The sequence below is a fragment of the Mytilus trossulus genome, chromosome 4 (genome assembly GCF_036588685.1).
Source record: "Mytilus trossulus isolate FHL-02 chromosome 4, PNRI_Mtr1.1.1.hap1, whole genome shotgun sequence".
NCBI classification, from domain to species: Eukaryota; Metazoa; Mollusca; class Bivalvia; order Mytilida; family Mytilidae; genus Mytilus; species Mytilus trossulus.
Genome location: NC_086376.1, coordinates 17,078,306 through 17,096,801, shown reverse-complemented (window position 1 = coordinate 17,096,801; position 18,496 = coordinate 17,078,306). Strand labels below are relative to the sequence as shown.

Genomic DNA, 18,496 nt, shown 5'->3' with positions numbered 1-18,496 from the left:
GTACGGTAGTTTTATCCGACTAACTAACTTGATACGGAACATATTCTTATTTAATTTTTTTAAATTACCGTGGTCTGTTGTTTTTAAACTGTTAATATTGGAATTAGGTAAAAAGTAAAAGTTGAAATCATAAATAAATTTTTCCGTGAAAATTGTTTTCGTAAATCTAATTTGTTCATAATTCTTTAAAGTAATAAACTTTTTTCAAATAAATTCTGATCTTCCCTCATCTGATCACCAGCATGACTAAAGGTATTACTTCCAAAGGTATTGTGAGGAGTGTGAGGTGACACGTCCAGGTATTCCAGCGATTTCCTGTCGGGCTTGCAAGTTCATGCATCGTTTCACTTCTGCAGGTATTGATCAGTGTACACGGCCTATAACTTATAACTTTACATTTTGAATTATCAGATGTATAATATACAACTGTCTTACTTGTCATTACTAAACTCATACGCTTGTTTATAAATATTATTTCTGATTTAAAGAATATTATTCATAAAAATAAAAATAATACCCAAAAAATAACATTTGATGAAATTAAAATCTTATTTAAATATTTTTTCCAAGGGTGAATTTTGGAAAATGTAAAATATACTCATTGTCAATAGTTTTAAAGGACAGATTGGAACATACCAGAAAAAATGATTTAGAAAAATCTACGCACTTGTCGACGATTCGTTTATACGACTGAGTAGAAAGTTACGAAACTGTAGCACAATTTAAAATATAAACATGTATACATTGAACATAAGAAATTTTTTTTCGAATAAATTGGGGTAAAAGTTTTGTAAATAGACTAGTCTACGTATGCCAACAGTATGTAATCATCGAATGTCGATAGACTATAGTATACCAGAAGAAGAGAACCAATTTGATCTAAATACAGGTCGATGTATAACTTGCTTTTGTTCATCGGAGTTTTGGACATAGTAAAATCACAGATTTATATTTCAATAAGATTGTTCTCGAACAAAGGAAGGAATTCGTCATCACAATTGTTATATATATGCCACTGGACGAACACTAATTATCCCCAAAGGATGGGAATATTTTGTTGGGAAACTATTGAGTATCAAAGTTTCGAATTAATTTCGGGATTTATTTTCTTTCTTGGTATTCAATAACAGAAAAAAGAATAAATTACTTGTCCGTTAAATAGGGGTATTCTTGTCAGATAAAAGACTTTTGGTTATATTTTAAAAAAAAATAGGGAAATATGACATTAAATTGTTTCTGCCTTTTTTTTTAAACAGCGTTAAAAAGTTGTGTGTTTAAGGTGAACACCACAAGAACCCTGTTATACTAGTACAAGAGTATAGCATGTAAACATTCCTTCTCAATAATATGGTTGTATTGGAAATCTTTTCATACAGATTGACAACTCATGGTCCGATATGCATTTAATATTTGCCACATGACGCTCATAGTTCTTTCTACCATCATCATCTTATTCTTTGATATTGCTGTAAACATCGATGGTTCACACCCATAAAAAATGGGAGTAATGTACCTTCAGAGCTTCTCTGTGTTATACACTTGTGAAACTTAATATATAGACGGAATTTCTGTATTGAAATGAATCTACATCTCACAAACAGGATTTTCAAATTTATATAACGATTTTGAGAAATTTTCTTACAAACCAATATAAAAGTATGGCAAGATATACCCATGAAGGAATTTAGTTTTTGTCAGATGCAAGAACTCATCACTATCATAAACGTATAAGTATATATGCATGCAGTATCAAATATCAAGAACAAGCGGTCGATGTCGATAGTCCGTTTTCTAATTTCAGAGTAAGACATGTCACTTGTTCCTTCTTGGAAGCCTACATATTGCCCGTCCAATGATGGGAACTCTTTCTGGTTGTTTTGACTATAAATGCTTGTATGGTAATTCTATCGTTTATCTATACAAGTGGTTGCATTTTCTTTCCTTTCCTAACAAACAAACTGAAGAAACGCTACTAGTCTGCTTTCTCTGGAGCTCATCCTCGCTGATGTCGCTTATACGTCAGGAAACTTACATGTATACTAATAACGATTGTTTCAAGAACAACGATGTAGAGACGAATTATTCTAAATTCGTCAATATCAGTTATGCATGTCTAAAATATAAGTTTTATTACAACTACTGTATTACTTATTTGGATTAATGACGGCTATCATGTTCAACAATGCACAAATATTATCATAGAATTTTAAAAAAATGTACAAAAATCCTCAAAAAAAATAATGCCTTAGCTGAAGATTTGAATACAAGTTAAGAAATTCCGGTAAAGTCAATGATATCAAACAGATGTGCAATGGTATATCAAATTGGGTAATATTGCATATATTTTTTATAACTCAATGGATAGTTTTCATTGTAAAACTTATGTACATATACTTTTTTCTGAAGAAAATTCTTTAATTTATTCATATTTAGAAGAAGTTTACTTTATTTGAATTGCTTCCTTCCAGCAAGCAATTTCCCCCGATATATTTTCCGTATGCAAGGTGACCTCAGTGTGACCCATCTCATAAAAATCTGGTGACCACAATACGCATGGATGTCCTTAAAATAAACTATTATCTGAATTTACATGTTAAACACGTGCTCAATTTTCATGCTTTTTTGTTTATTTTTCGTCAATTGTTGACAAACAGGTGACAATCGTTAAACTTCGGCTTCAAAACACGAACTTAAATTACCTGCCAAATTTTCACAACAACACTGACTGATTGAAAAAAAAATGACGATAATACGAAATTTACACGAAAAAAATAATAAATTCGAGCACAGAAGACTAAGTTTATGATGTTTGTATGCATTGGTTTAAGAATTGGAAGCACATTATTTTTCACCGGTCACTCGTTTCTTATGACTTTAAAGATTAAAACTACTATTTTTTACTTCATATTTGAATCTTTAAGCCAATTGCCGCTAAGAAAGTAATAAAAAATTGTTTCCTGTTATTTTTATACACTTTTGGAATTACAAACCTGAATTTTATTTTCAATTAATTTACACAATCTAATTATTGTATCTTTATTCTCATCGTGTATTCAATCTTAGTGGATTGCCACATCATACTCTTTCTAATCCTTTCTGTTTATCCTTTCCAAATAACAACATTCATACCTGTGTACGCTTGAACTCACACCTGCGGCTAAATAGCTACAAGGTAAACGATTGGCCTCAAGCTGAGAAATTTACAGTGACCTTTACAAAATAATATACACACTCTGCTCACACATTAGTTGCATTGAAATGATTATCAAAACAATAACGGTAAATAGAACTGAAATAGTTCAATATCAGTAAAAATGGTCAATAAATATTTATGAAAAAAATCTCAACAATAATTAATGAAATTTATTCGAAAACATTTTCTAGAGATAATTTTATAGGAGTTTAATTCAATCAATACAAAACGGTATATGCATATTCATTTCTGTTCATTATTATATTGTGGTTAATAACTATGACCATTCATCAGCTGTGCGCTTTTAATTACGTATATTGTCGATAAGCTACAAGAGATAAAAAGATTAGATTTTTTCCCAGAATTCAACAAATCGGGCTAAAACGTCACGACCCACTCGAGAATTCAACCAAAAAAGTTACAAATACTTGATTTTCTCCGTTATTAGAAGGAATATAAATTTAAAACTTTGCAAATGTGTTTTTTGTGTTAAGATGAACATAATTAGATGATAAGTAAAAAATCGCGGAATTTCCCTTTAACGGAGAGTTGTCTCATTGGCACTCACACCACATCTTCCTATATCTATGTACCTTTTTGTAGCTTCAGCACTCATCTTCTTATATTTTGTTTCTTCATTTGTTTCTCTGTAAACAAAAAAAATAATTAACAGGTTACTCATTATATTCATTCCTTTCTTTTTTCAAAAGAAATTTAAAAGGGGACATTTAAATCTATGACTGCTTTATGAAAATTCATCATTTCAGGCAGTACTTATCAGTGGATTAAAAGTACTGAGCAATACATGTACCTCTAAACAACAGACCAGTCTGATTCTCAAACAAAACACCCAAAACGTGAATATTTTTTATAAATGAAACATATTTAACTTTTTATTATGTTTCTAGTTTCTGCCACACCTATAAATATGTAGCTTTCCCAGTTGACAGGTTTGTCTTAATTAAGTTAATACATGTTCATTGAATGTTGTACTCAGATTAAATATTGTGTGGTGTAAACTTGAAATTTTGGCAAAAAGGATGTGATGATGAACTGTCATTTGACTGTAAATTATACATGAAGTAACACAATCATCATCAGATACATGCATATATTTTTTTTTATGAGGCCACACCTCAAAATATTTTGGTTTGCCCAAACCCTATACCCAAACATCGAGACAGTGGATAGGTAGGTACATGTAGGTAGGCATTTTCCTTTTTTTTGGCAAAGGAAATTCAGTATCAGATGTTTATTAGTCTTCATGCCCTATATATCTGAATATAAAAAAAATTCACATCAGGACAATAAAATATTTTGAGTAGGCAGCTATTTACTGGGTATACGTAGGTAGGGTTATGGCAAACAAACCTTTTCTTTTTTATGGCCTGCATTAATGTTAAATACTTATGGCAATACACTTACCAAAACTCGATTACAAAATTATTAAACACAAAAGCAATAAAAAGGGTTCAAACATGTAGGAGCGAATGGACTTTGAATGTGAATGGACTTGGGTGATGTGAAGGGTGCGAAAGGGGGGAACTGACTGAGATTCAAACTGACTATATATTATGTCCAAGCATATAACATCAGTTTATTCGGAGACTGACTCAGGTCATTCAGAGACTAATTTCAGGTAATTACATGTTCCACATGTACCATGATGTACCAAATCCAAGAGGCACTTGAAGAATCGAAATTATATACATGATATAAGAGGGTAGTAATGCCCGTTACCGTCAGGCGTTAAATGGACATTTTCGGCTATTGTTAACATCGAATTGATTAAAATTTTACCGTGATTTGTCAAAAGTATCCTCAGCAGAGTTCTCAAATAATTATCATTGCCAATGTATGTACTTAAAGATTCCGCCAATTTAGACGCACCCCTTGATTGACTGCAAGGGTACCGGGGATCTATGTACACTCCCTAAGGATTGATGGAGATGTGTCCTTTACAATATTATCCCACCACCTGGCACCAGAACAATCCCCACCCAGCACCGCCCAAGGGAGTGTGTAAGACACTGGGAAGTCTGTTATTATGGTGGAGGAAGCAGAATTACTCAGAGAGAACCACCTGGCCACTCGGTGGAAACAGACAAACCAGAGAGATATTAGAAGATTGATCTCCAGGTCAAAGAAGGGGACATCTTTGACCAACCGAGGCCCCCAAAGTACCCATTCTAGTTTAAACTCCGGTCTTGGTACCAGAGTTGTGTGTGAGAGGGTGAAAATAACCCTTCTGATGTACTGATACATTTTAGCAACCCGAGTGAGAATAGAACTTGGGACCTTCAGCACTGTAGCCATCGGTCTTAACCACTTATTTTTGAAAAAAAATTGTTTTTGACGAATCATGTTAATGTTTTTTTTAAAACAACGTGATTCGTCAAAATCATTCAATATTTTTTATTGTCTCAAAGAAAGTGCATATTTTATCATCATGCACAAAAAAATACCGTAAATGTCATTTGGCAAGAATTTTTACTGTTATCATGGTTATTGTCATGATGGTCAGATGGTACACCCATTAGTGGCATAATTTACCGTCCTCATATAAACTACTGTTGTAATTTGTAAAACGTATGAAAGAGAAATGACACATTGAGTTAATTTAAAGGTTCAAAGTAACAAAACATTGTCAAAAAAATAAATCAAACACAAAAAAATATTTAGAAAAAAGGGGGATAAACTCTCCAAGGCTAAGACACTCATCTTCTTAAATTGTAGATTTATTGAAACCATAATATATTTCTTAGTCATTAATGGCATGTTTTACCCTCTACAATCAAACAGAATAAATATACAAGCAGATGATTGACTTCTCTTTGCCGTTCTGTTGTTTATTTCTCGCGCCGTTCATTTGTGCAAAATCTAATGCTCTAGTCAGATTGTTTCTTTTGAGGCTTGTTATGACTAAAGACACAATTAAAAACTACCAACAACAACGCACAAATAGGAATAATAATTCTACCACTAACTCACTGATTAAGTGACCAACGTCATTTGATTGACTATCCTGTCACTGTTTGATGTGCGCTTGCAAACTTAACAAGTCAACAACAACAAAAAAAAAGGAAATAATTTGTGCTGAACATAACATTTACAGTATACATGGTGCAAATCATGAAAAACAAGGACTTGAAATGTAATGTGCATGCAGTAGTCTCTTGAACCAGAGACATATAATATTGTATTATGACTATTATATGTCTCTGCTTGAACTAATCAAAACTTTTAGCAGCGGTCATCTTTAGTAAACTTTAAATATAACTTGGAATAGTTCACTTGCAGTATATGTTACTTATAAAAAAAGGCTTACTTAAAACTGACTTTGACAGGTTAAATAAATTAAGCATAGACTGACAACAGTGCCTTCAACACTGAAGTATACCTTTTAACCGGCACACATGCTCATATTATCAGAGATATATCTATTCTCTGATAATACGAAATACAAAATACTAAATATTTTATTAAAGAAAGCTTAATTATGAACAGTAATCATTAATAGCAAAGATGCAACAAAGAATAACATTCAAACAATCTTAACTAAAATTAATACTACAAGTAATACATCATACATGTATAATGAATAAATCAAAATATCAACCCATCAATGAAAAGACTTATTACATTATCGTGATTTTTTTTACCTGAATCATAATTCATTGGCCTTCCTGTGTAATCTACAAATTCATACCTAATTTAGTATAAAGCCGGTCGTGTTAAGATTTCGTCAATTTGGCATTTTTGTACATCTTGTCTTGTTGATCATTCTTTCTGTTCCAAATTTCTTTTAGCATGTCTGTAATATATTTGTAAGCATGATAATAAACACTGAAAACATAAAAAATATTTAAAAACATTGTTTTTGTAATAACACTTATAAAGAGTTGAACGAGAGAGAACTGACTGATTTACAAGGTAATACGTATAGATATTGACATTCTGATTAATTTGCTCTGTCAGACTTTTAACAGTTCAGGTTTTTAAAATACAAAATGTACTTGTATAATAGTTAAGGTTACTTTTCTTTGCAGCAATTTCTTTATGGTGACTTGAGAAACGCCGGTATCACTCAGATTACATTTCTACCTTGACAGGTAAGTTTGTATTTAGCCTATAAAATACTTATTTAGCCTTGAGAATTGAAAGGTCAGTTTATCCCATTCATACAATAGAAGTTTACCTATGAGGGTCAGAATGGGGTTTACAGAATAGAGAATACATGTAATAGCAACAAAAAAATAGAGAAACGAGAAAATGAACAATAAAATATAGAGAATTCTGCGGTGCAAAAGTATAAGGAATAAATGTGCAAAATAACTTGAAAAGGTAACTTTAGTAACTGTAATGCAATGATGTTTATAATATAATGATCAATGTACATAATTGATAAATAATCTTGTAACAGAAAGACTATATAGTAAAATCATTTTCATGAACATTTTACAGAATGAGAGTTATTTTTAAGGCTATTAAACATATTAAAATGAAAATGCCATAAAAATTTAAAGAATACAGATATTAAAAAAAAAACCTTACAGGTCCTCATGTCATTTACATTGTCAATATATAGGACACATCTAGTCAAACTGGTTTTAAACTAAACATCTAGTAAAACTGGTTTGATATAACTGATAGTTTCTTGCCCTAGTTGTATATTTCACAGTGACCTTATGTGTTTGTGCTAAGAGTACATTGTAATGTCATATTTATTGATTTGCTGTTGGGACATGACCTACATTGTCAACATGAAAAACAGTGGCTTGAGATTTCAACTGATATTAGTATAATAAACAATGATAAATTAATATTTGGAATTTTATATCCTGGTTGATGATGTTTTTTTGGGACCAAGATGTTTTCTTCATTCTAGTTTATCTTATGATTTTTTTAACCTTCAACATTGTTCAATGCACATTTAAAGATAGAAAAAATTATCAGGTCTCATTTAAAATATTTTGCAACTGAATAATAATATGTCAGATTTGGTGTAAACTAAAAACAAGACAGTGCAATAGATAACCTGCAATCATAGTCTATTTCTATAACAGTCATGCAGATACTTTTTTTTATATCTGAAAAAATACTACCATGTAAAGAAATATGCAATTTAAAAGCCTTAAAAAAAACCTAAAATGCAACATTAACAGATTTTTAACAATTAAATCAAGATGCACAGTTTTAAGTATTGGTCAGAATCTAGGGTTCTTTTGTACTTTAACAATATCACAATAACAATAAAGTGACCTAAATTTTGGACAAGGTAAATGGCATGAAGCCAAATTTATCAACTTCAGATCTATTGTATGAATGGGAAACTGACCTTTCAATTCTCAAGGCTAAATAAGTATTTCATAGGCTAAATACAAACTTACCAGTCAAGGTAGAATTGTAATCTGAGTGATACCGGAGTTTTTCAAGTCACCATAAATATTTCAATTTCTGAGTCTTGTTGGACTAGTGATTGCTATAAATGTTAATTGTATAGTTCACTGTTGGAAAGACGAAATTCAAAAAAAATGTTTTGTGCGGCATTTTACTCCATATATTCCCAAAAGGAGACGTTTTTTGATAAATGTTACTTTTCCTCGATAGTTATTTTTGTTTTAATAAAATGGTATTCATTCATTTTTGAACTTGAAATAAATTATCTTTGTGTTCCAATCCTTTAGGCTATGGTAAAACGTTAAAGCACAATATAGGAAATTTGAAAAAAAAGTCAGAAAAAACTACTCAAAGTACCTACTTATATTTATAGAAGGGCCCTATTTCAAGACAATGTTCCCTCAAATATTTTTTTGTACTCAATCAACTGAAAATATTTCATTTTCCAATATTTTCGTGAAATAAACTGTTATGTATGTTAAAATTTTGGCATGTTTTAAATAGAGGGGATCATATTTTTTTTAACTATATTTACTGGGAGTGATCAAATTAAAATAGTGAAATATTTTAGGAGGGATCAGAGACATATAATACAATTATTGTATTATATGTCTCTGGAGGGATCAAGAAATTTTGTATGTTTGATTTCAAATTGATCAGCCCCCTCCTTCTCCAAGGTAAAACAAAGATAAGTCCCTTACTATACAAATCCTTGAAGAAACCAATGCTATTTAGTACATTAAAATTTACAGAAGTTCTATTTCCTATATCTTTAATAAATCTAACAGATCTATTTTGAAAAAATTGTAACCTATTTTTCAACTTTTTACACAAACAAGTACTTCTGCATACCTGTAAACAGTATATCTAAGTCAATATATGTGTTCCTGAGTATACATAAAGTTTTTCTAGAGTTTTTAGAGTATTTAAAATATTGGTTTGTTCGATATAATTTGTGTGTATTTCAGTTATTGTAGATTCTAATATGACGTTCTTCTTTAGCTTTGGATACAAAGCCATGTTCTAATTCGAATAGAACATGGGCTGCACGTGATTGACGTCACAATTGAAATTGCAACGTCAGATGAATTTTGAACAACGCCAGAGATCAAAATGGACATTTTTTATGGTGTTGCTCGCTAGGAAATTAAATAAAAACATTCTAAAAGTAAGTTTAAATGTTTTTTTTTGTTTTTTTTATTAATAAAATGTTGATTTTTCTATAACGTTTTTGTTCACCAAATCAAAATGGCGACATTTCGAGGGTCTACTATAGGTCCGCTTCGAAGTACAAAAGTTCAAAATATTCCTATTAGAATCGAAATAATTCTATCATGCCATGCTCTATGTTCATTTTAACATGGGTAGGCATTATATTTGTAAACATTTAATACCTCGCTAACGCTCGGTATTAAGATATTAACAAATATAATGCCTACCCATGTTAAAATGAGCATAGAGCATGGCATGAAAGAATTATTTCTTAAATTGAGTATTGGTTATCTATTAAAACTTACTTGATATATTATAATTATGATACTCTAGTGTGGTGGTTATGTAGTAAATAGTTGTCATGATTATGTATTATAACATTTTTGATTTGAAACACCTTTTATAGACATAGGTTTTTAAAGTATTTTTTTTATTTTCGGTTTTGTTGTTGGCATTTATTTTAAAAGAAATTTGGGCTACTATATTCTTCCAATAGGTGACCTCAATCGGTCATGGAACTGTACCTTTAATACCAGTAGTACGACCTTAGTGTGTCACTTCGTTATTTTACAATGAATTGGTTTTTGGTTGTACTGTAATTAGTTCTCTGAAAGAACAAGCGGTTGACACCTTTATTCATCCGAATATATCAACTTCCTTTTCCGGTTTAGAATCCATCGGTTCGTAATGTTTTCATGCCTATATTTTTAAATCTGAAGTAATCCTCTCTAAAAAAGAATACTTATTAAATTATTTTTTTAAAACCAAACAACAATTTGTAAGTGAAAGCGTTCATTAAATGTAACATTGTTTGTAAAGACATTTTTACCGTAGGTAGTGCAAATAACACGATAAGCCTTCATTTTCAAGTTGAGAGTTCCATTTGGGGACTGATATTCTTGTAGGGTTTTCTGCATGTCTGAAAATGATGTCATATGCTTGTGTCTGTTTAAAGTTTACTAGTCGGTTCATATATGACATTGAATATGAAGAGACCTATATATTTATTCTGAGAACAAAAATCCCCATACATTTCATTTGAAGTATATGTATTGCTAAATCAAACCATGTTTTTATCTATATACAAAAATTTAAAAAAAAAAAGAGTTTTTTTTTCTTGAAATTATTGTAAATATGTTTAGTTTTAATTTGTTTCCCTAGTATGTGCCTTCTTGTAATCTTCAACATATTGAAGTTAAGAAGTATTATGTAGATGTAGATGAAGTTGTTTTGTTTTCTGAAACTAAACTAATTCATAGTACTGTTATAAATGAGGCAACACTGCTTAAAACTTTTCATTCACTAGTAATAGCATGTTCTTAGGGTCACTGTAGAAACTGTCTAAATATGAGAACGTAAAGAAGGGTAGGAAACTTACATAAATTAGTCATAAATGAAAAATGAACAATTTGATACCCGATTTATACAATTCCAAGGCCAATAGTTGGGCACCAGAAGCGACAAGGAGTGATCATTTTTAGACTGGCACATATCCACTTTTTAATATTGGACAAACTCTTGACATCCCACGGCCGCAGCTTGTCTTTCTAAACAGCCGTAGGACGTCAAAGTTATCTCTGACTAGTTCTATAGTCTCAATAATCTAGTATCTTCCAAGTACAAGTGTGTCTTTTGTTTGAAAAAGCTCCAAGGTTTATATTGATGGCTGAAGTATACATGTATATATAACTTTTCTTTATGTCCATACCATCACCAGATGGAACTTAGTGTTGCCCTTTGCATAGTCTGAGATTTAATACTCTGATGTCAAGGCTGTTTTGCTGGGGGCGGACCTTTGAATGTCAAAACGACAGCTTGGGATTCATATAAATTGGGCCTCAAAAGGGCTCTTCACAGTTAGTTCAGCCATTTTGGAAAGGGGGCAGATGTTTTTAAGAGGTGGAAATAGTATGAAAGTATGGAAAATCCTATGCATGATTCCAAGCAACTGCTCTGATTTAATGACGTTTTGCCGTATTTTTCACACAATTTTACCTCCATTATATATAAATCTGCTCCTTATCCATAATGGCGAACTAATTGTGAAGAGCCCTATCTGTTGACGTCAGAGTTGTCATGGACTTTGACGTCTTTGTGTGTACATCTTTTCCTAATTTCTTTGAAACTTTTGTATTCCTCAACCAAATGTTGTGAAACTTGTACACAAGCTTATTATCTGAAAACGCCATTTACTGTTCTGGAGTTGTGGCCTTTTATAAAGTTGAATGCAAGTGGAGACATGTTAGTTCCATGGATTCGTTCTCCACCTATTATACATCAGTTGATAATGACTAGAATTGTGACCATTTAGAGACCATGAATGATTTAGTAGAATCTATTCTAAATTTATTGAGTCATTACTTTTGGTAATAATACTCTGATATTATATTTCAGAAATGGCTGTTCGATACCAGATGGCCATTGGCCTAAACAAAGGCCATAAAGTAACAAGAGTTGACAGCAACCCAAGAAAGGCTAAACCTTCATACAGAAAAGGTGTAAGTACATTTTAAATATGGCTTTATTCACAGCAATAATTGTTATTTTAGATACTTCATATTTATGGAAAAAAAGACAATTTAAAAGAAAGGAAGATGGAATTGCTAGATGTTAATATCTTAAACATTTTATATTTTACAAGAAGTGTCTTAACAGACCACTATGACATGAATAACCTATCTAACTTAGACAAAAAACTGTTACTGTTCTAAGTACTCTTATTTAATAACAGGCTATGATCCTAATGGTAAAAGAAAACAAAAAACAATTTGTAATTTTCTGTGTAATGGGTAAAAAACTCAATTTAAAAAAAAAGATATTCCAAAATTGATTATCTGAAATAAGCTTTCCTATAGGTGAGTTGCCAATATTTGACTTCCTAAGAATTTTGTATCCTAATAAATGATAATAAAATGTTGAGCTTGTCCAACAATCAGCTTATTTTTGGAAGCCTGTTGTTAGACTGCTGCTGAGTAATCTGGTGAATATATATATAAATTTTTAATCTTTATTTCAGAGAGCCACAAAGCATGCCAAATTTGTACGAGATTTAGTCAGAGAAATTGCTGGTTTTGCCCCATATGAAAAAAGAATGCAGGAGTTGTTGAGAATTTCAAAAGATAAAAGGGCATTGAAATTCGCCAAAAGAAGGGTAGGTTTATAAATTTATACATGTATATATTTGATATAAAGTTCATAATTGAATATGAAAATGTTGATTTAATCCTGTCATACCCTAAAATAGAAATATACTGTGTACAAGTTTATCTCCCTTAATGTTTGTAACTGTAAGTAATATATATCATGGGATAAAAATGGTTTGCATTTTTAAGTTTGAAACATGTTTTTATCTCTCAAAAATAGCCCCCTCATCACCAAAAATTAATGGTTGTAGAATATTGAGTTATACATGTAGTCTTCTTGTTGGTGTCCGGTTGTCAGTCTTTTTTCAGGTGTGATTTTTTAAAGCAATTGCTTTCATGCCGTCGCGTATGGCCATCTTTGTGACCCAGATCAGAGACTCCGCCCAGATCAAGCCATAGTATTTTGTTAAACAGGCTCCTGGTCTGTCAAACTTAAACACCTATGTATGTTTTCTAATGCAATACATAGCTTGAAACTTTTGAAAAACGTTAGTGGATTTAAGAAGTTTCAGCATACGTTCTTGTAGATGTATTTTTGTATTTAGGGGGACAACCGTTTGACTATCAAAAAACATAGGCGTCCGAGTGAAAAAAATGCATTTTTATACCTGCGATTCCGTTTTCCGTTTGTACGATGTTTCAACAAAATATGGAATCAATTCAGTTGTTGATTTAGTATTGAAAATTTGACTGAATTATCTTTTATAATATACGGTTTTATATGTTTAATTGGTATTCTTTTAAGAAAGAGGTCAGGTGCTCTTGTTCATTCATAAAATTGTCGTTCATTCATAAATTATCGTAAAATCAAAATCACTACACAGGTTATCAGGTTATACGTAGTGTCAAATGATTACCTGTAATCTAAATATAGACAAAGTTAACTGACCTATTTTGTTGATTTGTTTGCGCAAATAATTTAGAGGAACGAAACCCTTGTTAAAAACACATAACAATAAGTTTGTTTTCCTTTTTTGTCTTAACTCCGTAAGATTTATTGACCACCTTACTAATGATCGAAATGGACCCGTCCAAACGTTATAGATGCCAAGTCCAGATGAAGAGATATTTACAATTTGGAATTTTCTAGTTTCATAGATTAAAAAAAGTACATCCTTTTTGGATATCATATTCAAAACTGGGTATGCATGACAAATGATGAAACCATTATCCTCGTCTTTACAATGGACGAGTTTACTACGTTTGTTGACCCTCGACGGTCCACCGTGTTTGCAATTTTATTTCACATGTTTTCGAAATATTGAAGATCATTTTCACAATGTTTCCTGAAAATTGGATAAATATCAAAGCAACTTAGAGCTGTTTGTTCTTGTTCGTATAATGACGATTTAATGTCATGTTTGTCTGTGATGGCCCCTCTTTTCGGGATTGCACGAGAATTATAGTTATCTCGTACCGCATGAGGATGACACATATCAACTGAGCAATAATGTTTGGGACTTAGTTTTTAAGAAATGATGACAAAGTAACATTATGAAAATATTTTTAGTCAGCTGAAATATTTATTTATTTTTTACATGTTTATGTCTTGTAAAATATTTTGTTTCTTTCCCGTTTTTTCAACATTTGCGTCTGGAAAGTTGAAATGTTTTAACTGAAGTGTTAAATTTAAATTAATTATGAAAATTAAATCAATAAAGGAAATTATTGCCCAGTTACAAACACTACTAGGGTATAATCCATAATAATTTCTCTTGGAGTTATATGTTTCAGCACATGTATATTTGACCCCAACTTTATCCTGGTAAAAGTGTTGTCTCCTTGTGAAATATAAAAAACATATTAAAAATGACTTTCTGCCAAAGTCTTCAAATGAAATAAAGTTAAAACCTTCTTAATTCTCACTAGACAACACTCCTGTCATGTTTAATTCTTAAATATATGTTGATGAAAAAAAGTCCCCAAAACATAAACATGACAGCAATTGCTTTTACAGCCTTTCAGGCTTTGATTTAACATTGTAATCTTAATTTTTCAAAACATGTACTACATGTAGTTATGTCTGGAGGAGTTTTTAGACATCACTGTACTCCAGTAAAAAACATTATTGTTAATAATTCCAATACAATGCACTATTGATTATGTCAATTTAAAATACAAACAATTCAGTCTCTGTGAATACAATGTAAATAATAGGTATATGATGATTTAAAACCATAGATAATATATTATGAGCAAAAATATTAGATTATCAACCGAAGTGAAGGTTACTGCTGACTGTAATGCAGATTTTAGATAAGGATTCACTTTTGCAATGTTGAAATAATGAATAATTTATTTGGTGATTTGAATAAAGCTAAAGAAATCTAAGGATCAAAAGTAGCAAAATGTACAGCAAAGTAAAACCTACAAAAAGGTCAACAAAACCAAAATGGTCAATTAAGGAGTTATTGCCCTTTATAGTAATTTTTTTTCATAAATTTTGTAAATTTTTACAAAAGATTTTAACTTCTAGGATAGGTTCATTAGTTAGAGATAATTGTAAGCAGCGAGTATTTTCAGTAAGGTAAGATCTACAAACTTATCACCAAAACACAATTTTGCCATTAATCCATCTGTGTCCTTCGTTTATGATATGCTCATAGACCAAGGTGAGCGACACAGGCTCTTTTAGAGCCTCTAGTTTTATTTGTTAAAGGTAAAGCAGATGGAGTTGATTCATAACCCAAACCAAACAAGTTTAAGAGTTAACATGTAGTTAGGTCCAAGCAAATCGATCTAAGAGGTTGCTTTTTCCCTATTTGTTCCAACAAGCCTGAAGATGTGAGAAAACTTCATGGGTGTTTTGATTTTTTGTATGAGAAAATTAAAAGTGACCTATAGTTTAATTATATGCTTTATTTTTACAGCTGGGAACTCACTTCAGAGGAAAGAAGAAGAGGGAAGAAATGCAATCAGTCTTACAGAAGATGAGGAAAGCTCAACAACATAAATAAACTGCAAATAAAGGAATAAAAAAAATCTGATGGTTGTGTTGCCAATGCTGAAAAAAGACCTAGCATCCCTTTCATTCCTTAATTTTTTTAACCAGGATAATTGGTTACTATCCCTCTGGGTTAAAAGTTGCTAGTTTCAGCATTCCTTATATGTAAAAAAATACAAATGAAGGTTAAATATTTGCATTCAGAAAAGGTGCACTCTATCGAACTCAATAAAATTGTGCTTCATTTTGTGTTTTAGCTCTGTGGTGAATGGGTTAAAGATTGTTACGTCATTGGAACGACAAACATAGCTTTGACTTTTTACTTTCTTGGGTTTCTTAGAGATACAAAAAAACAAATGGCATTGTTGGTGTCAGTTTAAATAAAGATTCTGTTAAACGATGGTTGTTAAATGCACACGAAAGAGCTTCAATATATTTAAAATGTTGCTACTTGGTAGAAATGGTTAACCCTACAACATCCTCATAAAAAGAACTTTGAAAAATTCGAATGAAGTTAGATGTAAGGGATGTTTTGAAATTGTTTCAAGACACTGCAAAGCTGGCCAAATCCATTTGTAACATCTCTGCAGTTATATGGCTTGTCCTAGGGTTCTGTGGCTTCTTCAGAATTAATGTGCGACCTTCTTAATGTGTATAAAAAGGGAAAGTTTGCTTCAGAAATTTTCATTACAGAATGGCTTGTTCAAAAGTCAACCGAAATCTTCAAACCAATCAAAAGAAAATCATTGCTTACATTTTCAAAGAAGGAAATGAAAGGCAAGCAGTTAATGCCTGACAAGAACAACAAAAAATTGAAAGCAGAAACATTTTTTTTGTCTCCAGTTTGTCATAGCCGGGACAAGACAGTTGGTTATGTGAATGAGAGGTTCTCCAGTTTGAATAAGGTCCTTACATGGTCATTTGCAAACTTTGATGGTACACGTGTAAAGAAAAACAAACCTGTCCTGGGTGGTCTTATAGAAAAGGATCATTCATAATGAAAGCATGTGGATATTTGATGGCATGGCAGTCGTTCAATCCATTACTAGAATACCAAGTGCTTTTCTTATTTGACAATTGTAGTTTTAAAAAAAAACCTTTTATTTTCAAGTTCCCTGCATTGATTTTGTCACTGATAAGTATCCCACGATATCCATAAAAAATTAGAACGGCAGTTCCTTTGGAGGGCAAATCATTAGGATAAGTTCAAGATCATCACAATCGTGTCCTTGGCAATGGAAGATATGTTTGTTAGTGTGGAGAAACAAAGTTGCTCTTGTTGAATTATTTGTGTCGGAATAGAGTAAACAATCCTATAGACTTACACTTGGAAGGTATACATTTATTTGTATCACATGGAAGCATGTGCCACAAAATATATGTTGACAAATGAAATAGAGTAGAATGCTCTGAGCTTCTAAGCAAACAGGAAGAAGCTGACAAAAATGTTTCTTCATGCAAAAATACGCAGCAGACAAAGGTTACTTCTGACACTGATGTGGAAGTAATGGCCTGCTATTTTCACAGTAACATCAATTCTAATATTGTTAGTCTGACTTGTACGCCTTCCAGATGCAGATTATTTAATGTGCAATCAATGTATGTGAAATTGCTTGAGAATGTTGGTAGAACACTGGTAAAGGAAAGCAAAGCATTCGGCGTTTTGACACGTTCTGTGAAGTTTTCAAACGTCTTGGGGAAAACTTCGAATAGGTAGGCGAAGAGTTGTCGAAAACACCGAGGTTTTTGTGTTCTACATATGGCTACGAAATTATCAACATCGATAAATTGAGATTAAACAACTTTTTGAAATGCAAAAAAAACATGCATTGTCATCTACTGTCCCTAACAAAAGATGCAATGTTAAATCACATGCAACGAACCAACTTTCAGATGAAGATTTGGAAATTTGCTCTTGAACACAACTCTGGTCCGTCGCAAAACAACTATGGATGTATTGTTTAAAACGATTTGATCAGTATCAATTGCACTGGGGTAAAGCTGATGATCGTAACTGCATTCACGGTCATCCCAAGATGTCGGATGAAAAATTAGGTCATTATTTGTATTGTCTGTTAAGTGTTTCTAAAGCATTTTCTTTACAAAGCATACATTGGTACGATGTAAATGTATAAAAGAATCACACGGAAATCACATATTACTACCGTGAATTGTGTATGAAACAGGAAATTGGATTTGAAAAAATCGCTAAGATGACCGTAAATCGTAAGTAAAATATTTTCAAGATGACCGTGATTGGTAAAAAGATGACCGTAATTTGTAAAGGATGACCATCGATTCTAACAGATGTCCGTGTTTGTATTACCTTTTTTGTATCGAATAATAATTTAATTGTGTTGGTATAAAACGTATTTATAAGACTGCATTATCCTATAGGTAGAAGAAAATAAGACTTGCTTCAAATACATAGTTCACCAACTGTATTAAATCGTATCCGAATGAAAGAGGAATCTTGCTAGCTTTGAACATGAGCTATCTTGTAGACAATGTGCTTACTATATAAACATTTTAACCTGCCTGTAACTTATAACTTAAGGAAACAGGTGTATATATGTTGCACCTGCTTTGCACGATAGTGTTGCA

General features: G+C 31.6%; 2 protein-coding genes across 2 annotated transcripts in view; one reads left to right on the top strand and one right to left on the bottom strand.

Moving 5' to 3' along the window:
- Window positions 1–6,102, bottom strand: part of LOC134714789 (recQ-like DNA helicase BLM) — a 41,796-nt gene extending 35,694 nt beyond the window's left edge. Inside the window, exons 1-2 of the mRNA XM_063576351.1 lie at window positions 5,979–6,102; window positions 3,787–3,840 (exon numbers count right to left, since the gene is read on the bottom strand). Coding sequence (XP_063432421.1) covers window positions 3,787–3,809 — 23 coding nt within the window. The 5' untranslated portion in view covers window positions 3,810–3,840; window positions 5,979–6,102. The remainder of the gene's footprint in view (window positions 1–3,786; window positions 3,841–5,978) is intronic.
- Window positions 6,103–12,160: 6,058 nt separating this feature from the next.
- LOC134714788 (large ribosomal subunit protein eL36-like) lies at window positions 12,161–15,935 on the top strand. Its single transcript, XM_063576349.1, has 3 exons — window positions 12,161–12,303; window positions 12,822–12,956; window positions 15,819–15,935. The coding sequence occupies exons 1-3, from the start codon at window positions 12,202–12,204 to the stop codon at window positions 15,903–15,905; spliced, it is 324 nt and encodes a 107-aa protein (XP_063432419.1). The 5' UTR covers window positions 12,161–12,201; the 3' UTR covers window positions 15,906–15,935.
- The last annotated feature ends 2,561 nt before the right edge of the window (window positions 15,936–18,496 follow it).

Excerpts from the sequence above, each read along its gene's own strand:
- LOC134714788 (XM_063576349.1), top strand. The coding sequence starts at position 12,202 with ATGGCTGTTCGATACCAGATGGCCATTGGCCTAAACAAAGGCCATAAA. Across the intron at positions 12,304-12,821 it reads AACCTTCATACAGAAAAGGT|AGAGCCACAAAGCATGCCAA; the intron begins GTAAGTACATTT and ends TCTTTATTTCAG. Across the intron at positions 12,957-15,818 it reads TGAAATTCGCCAAAAGAAGG|CTGGGAACTCACTTCAGAGG; the intron begins GTAGGTTTATAA and ends TTATTTTTACAG.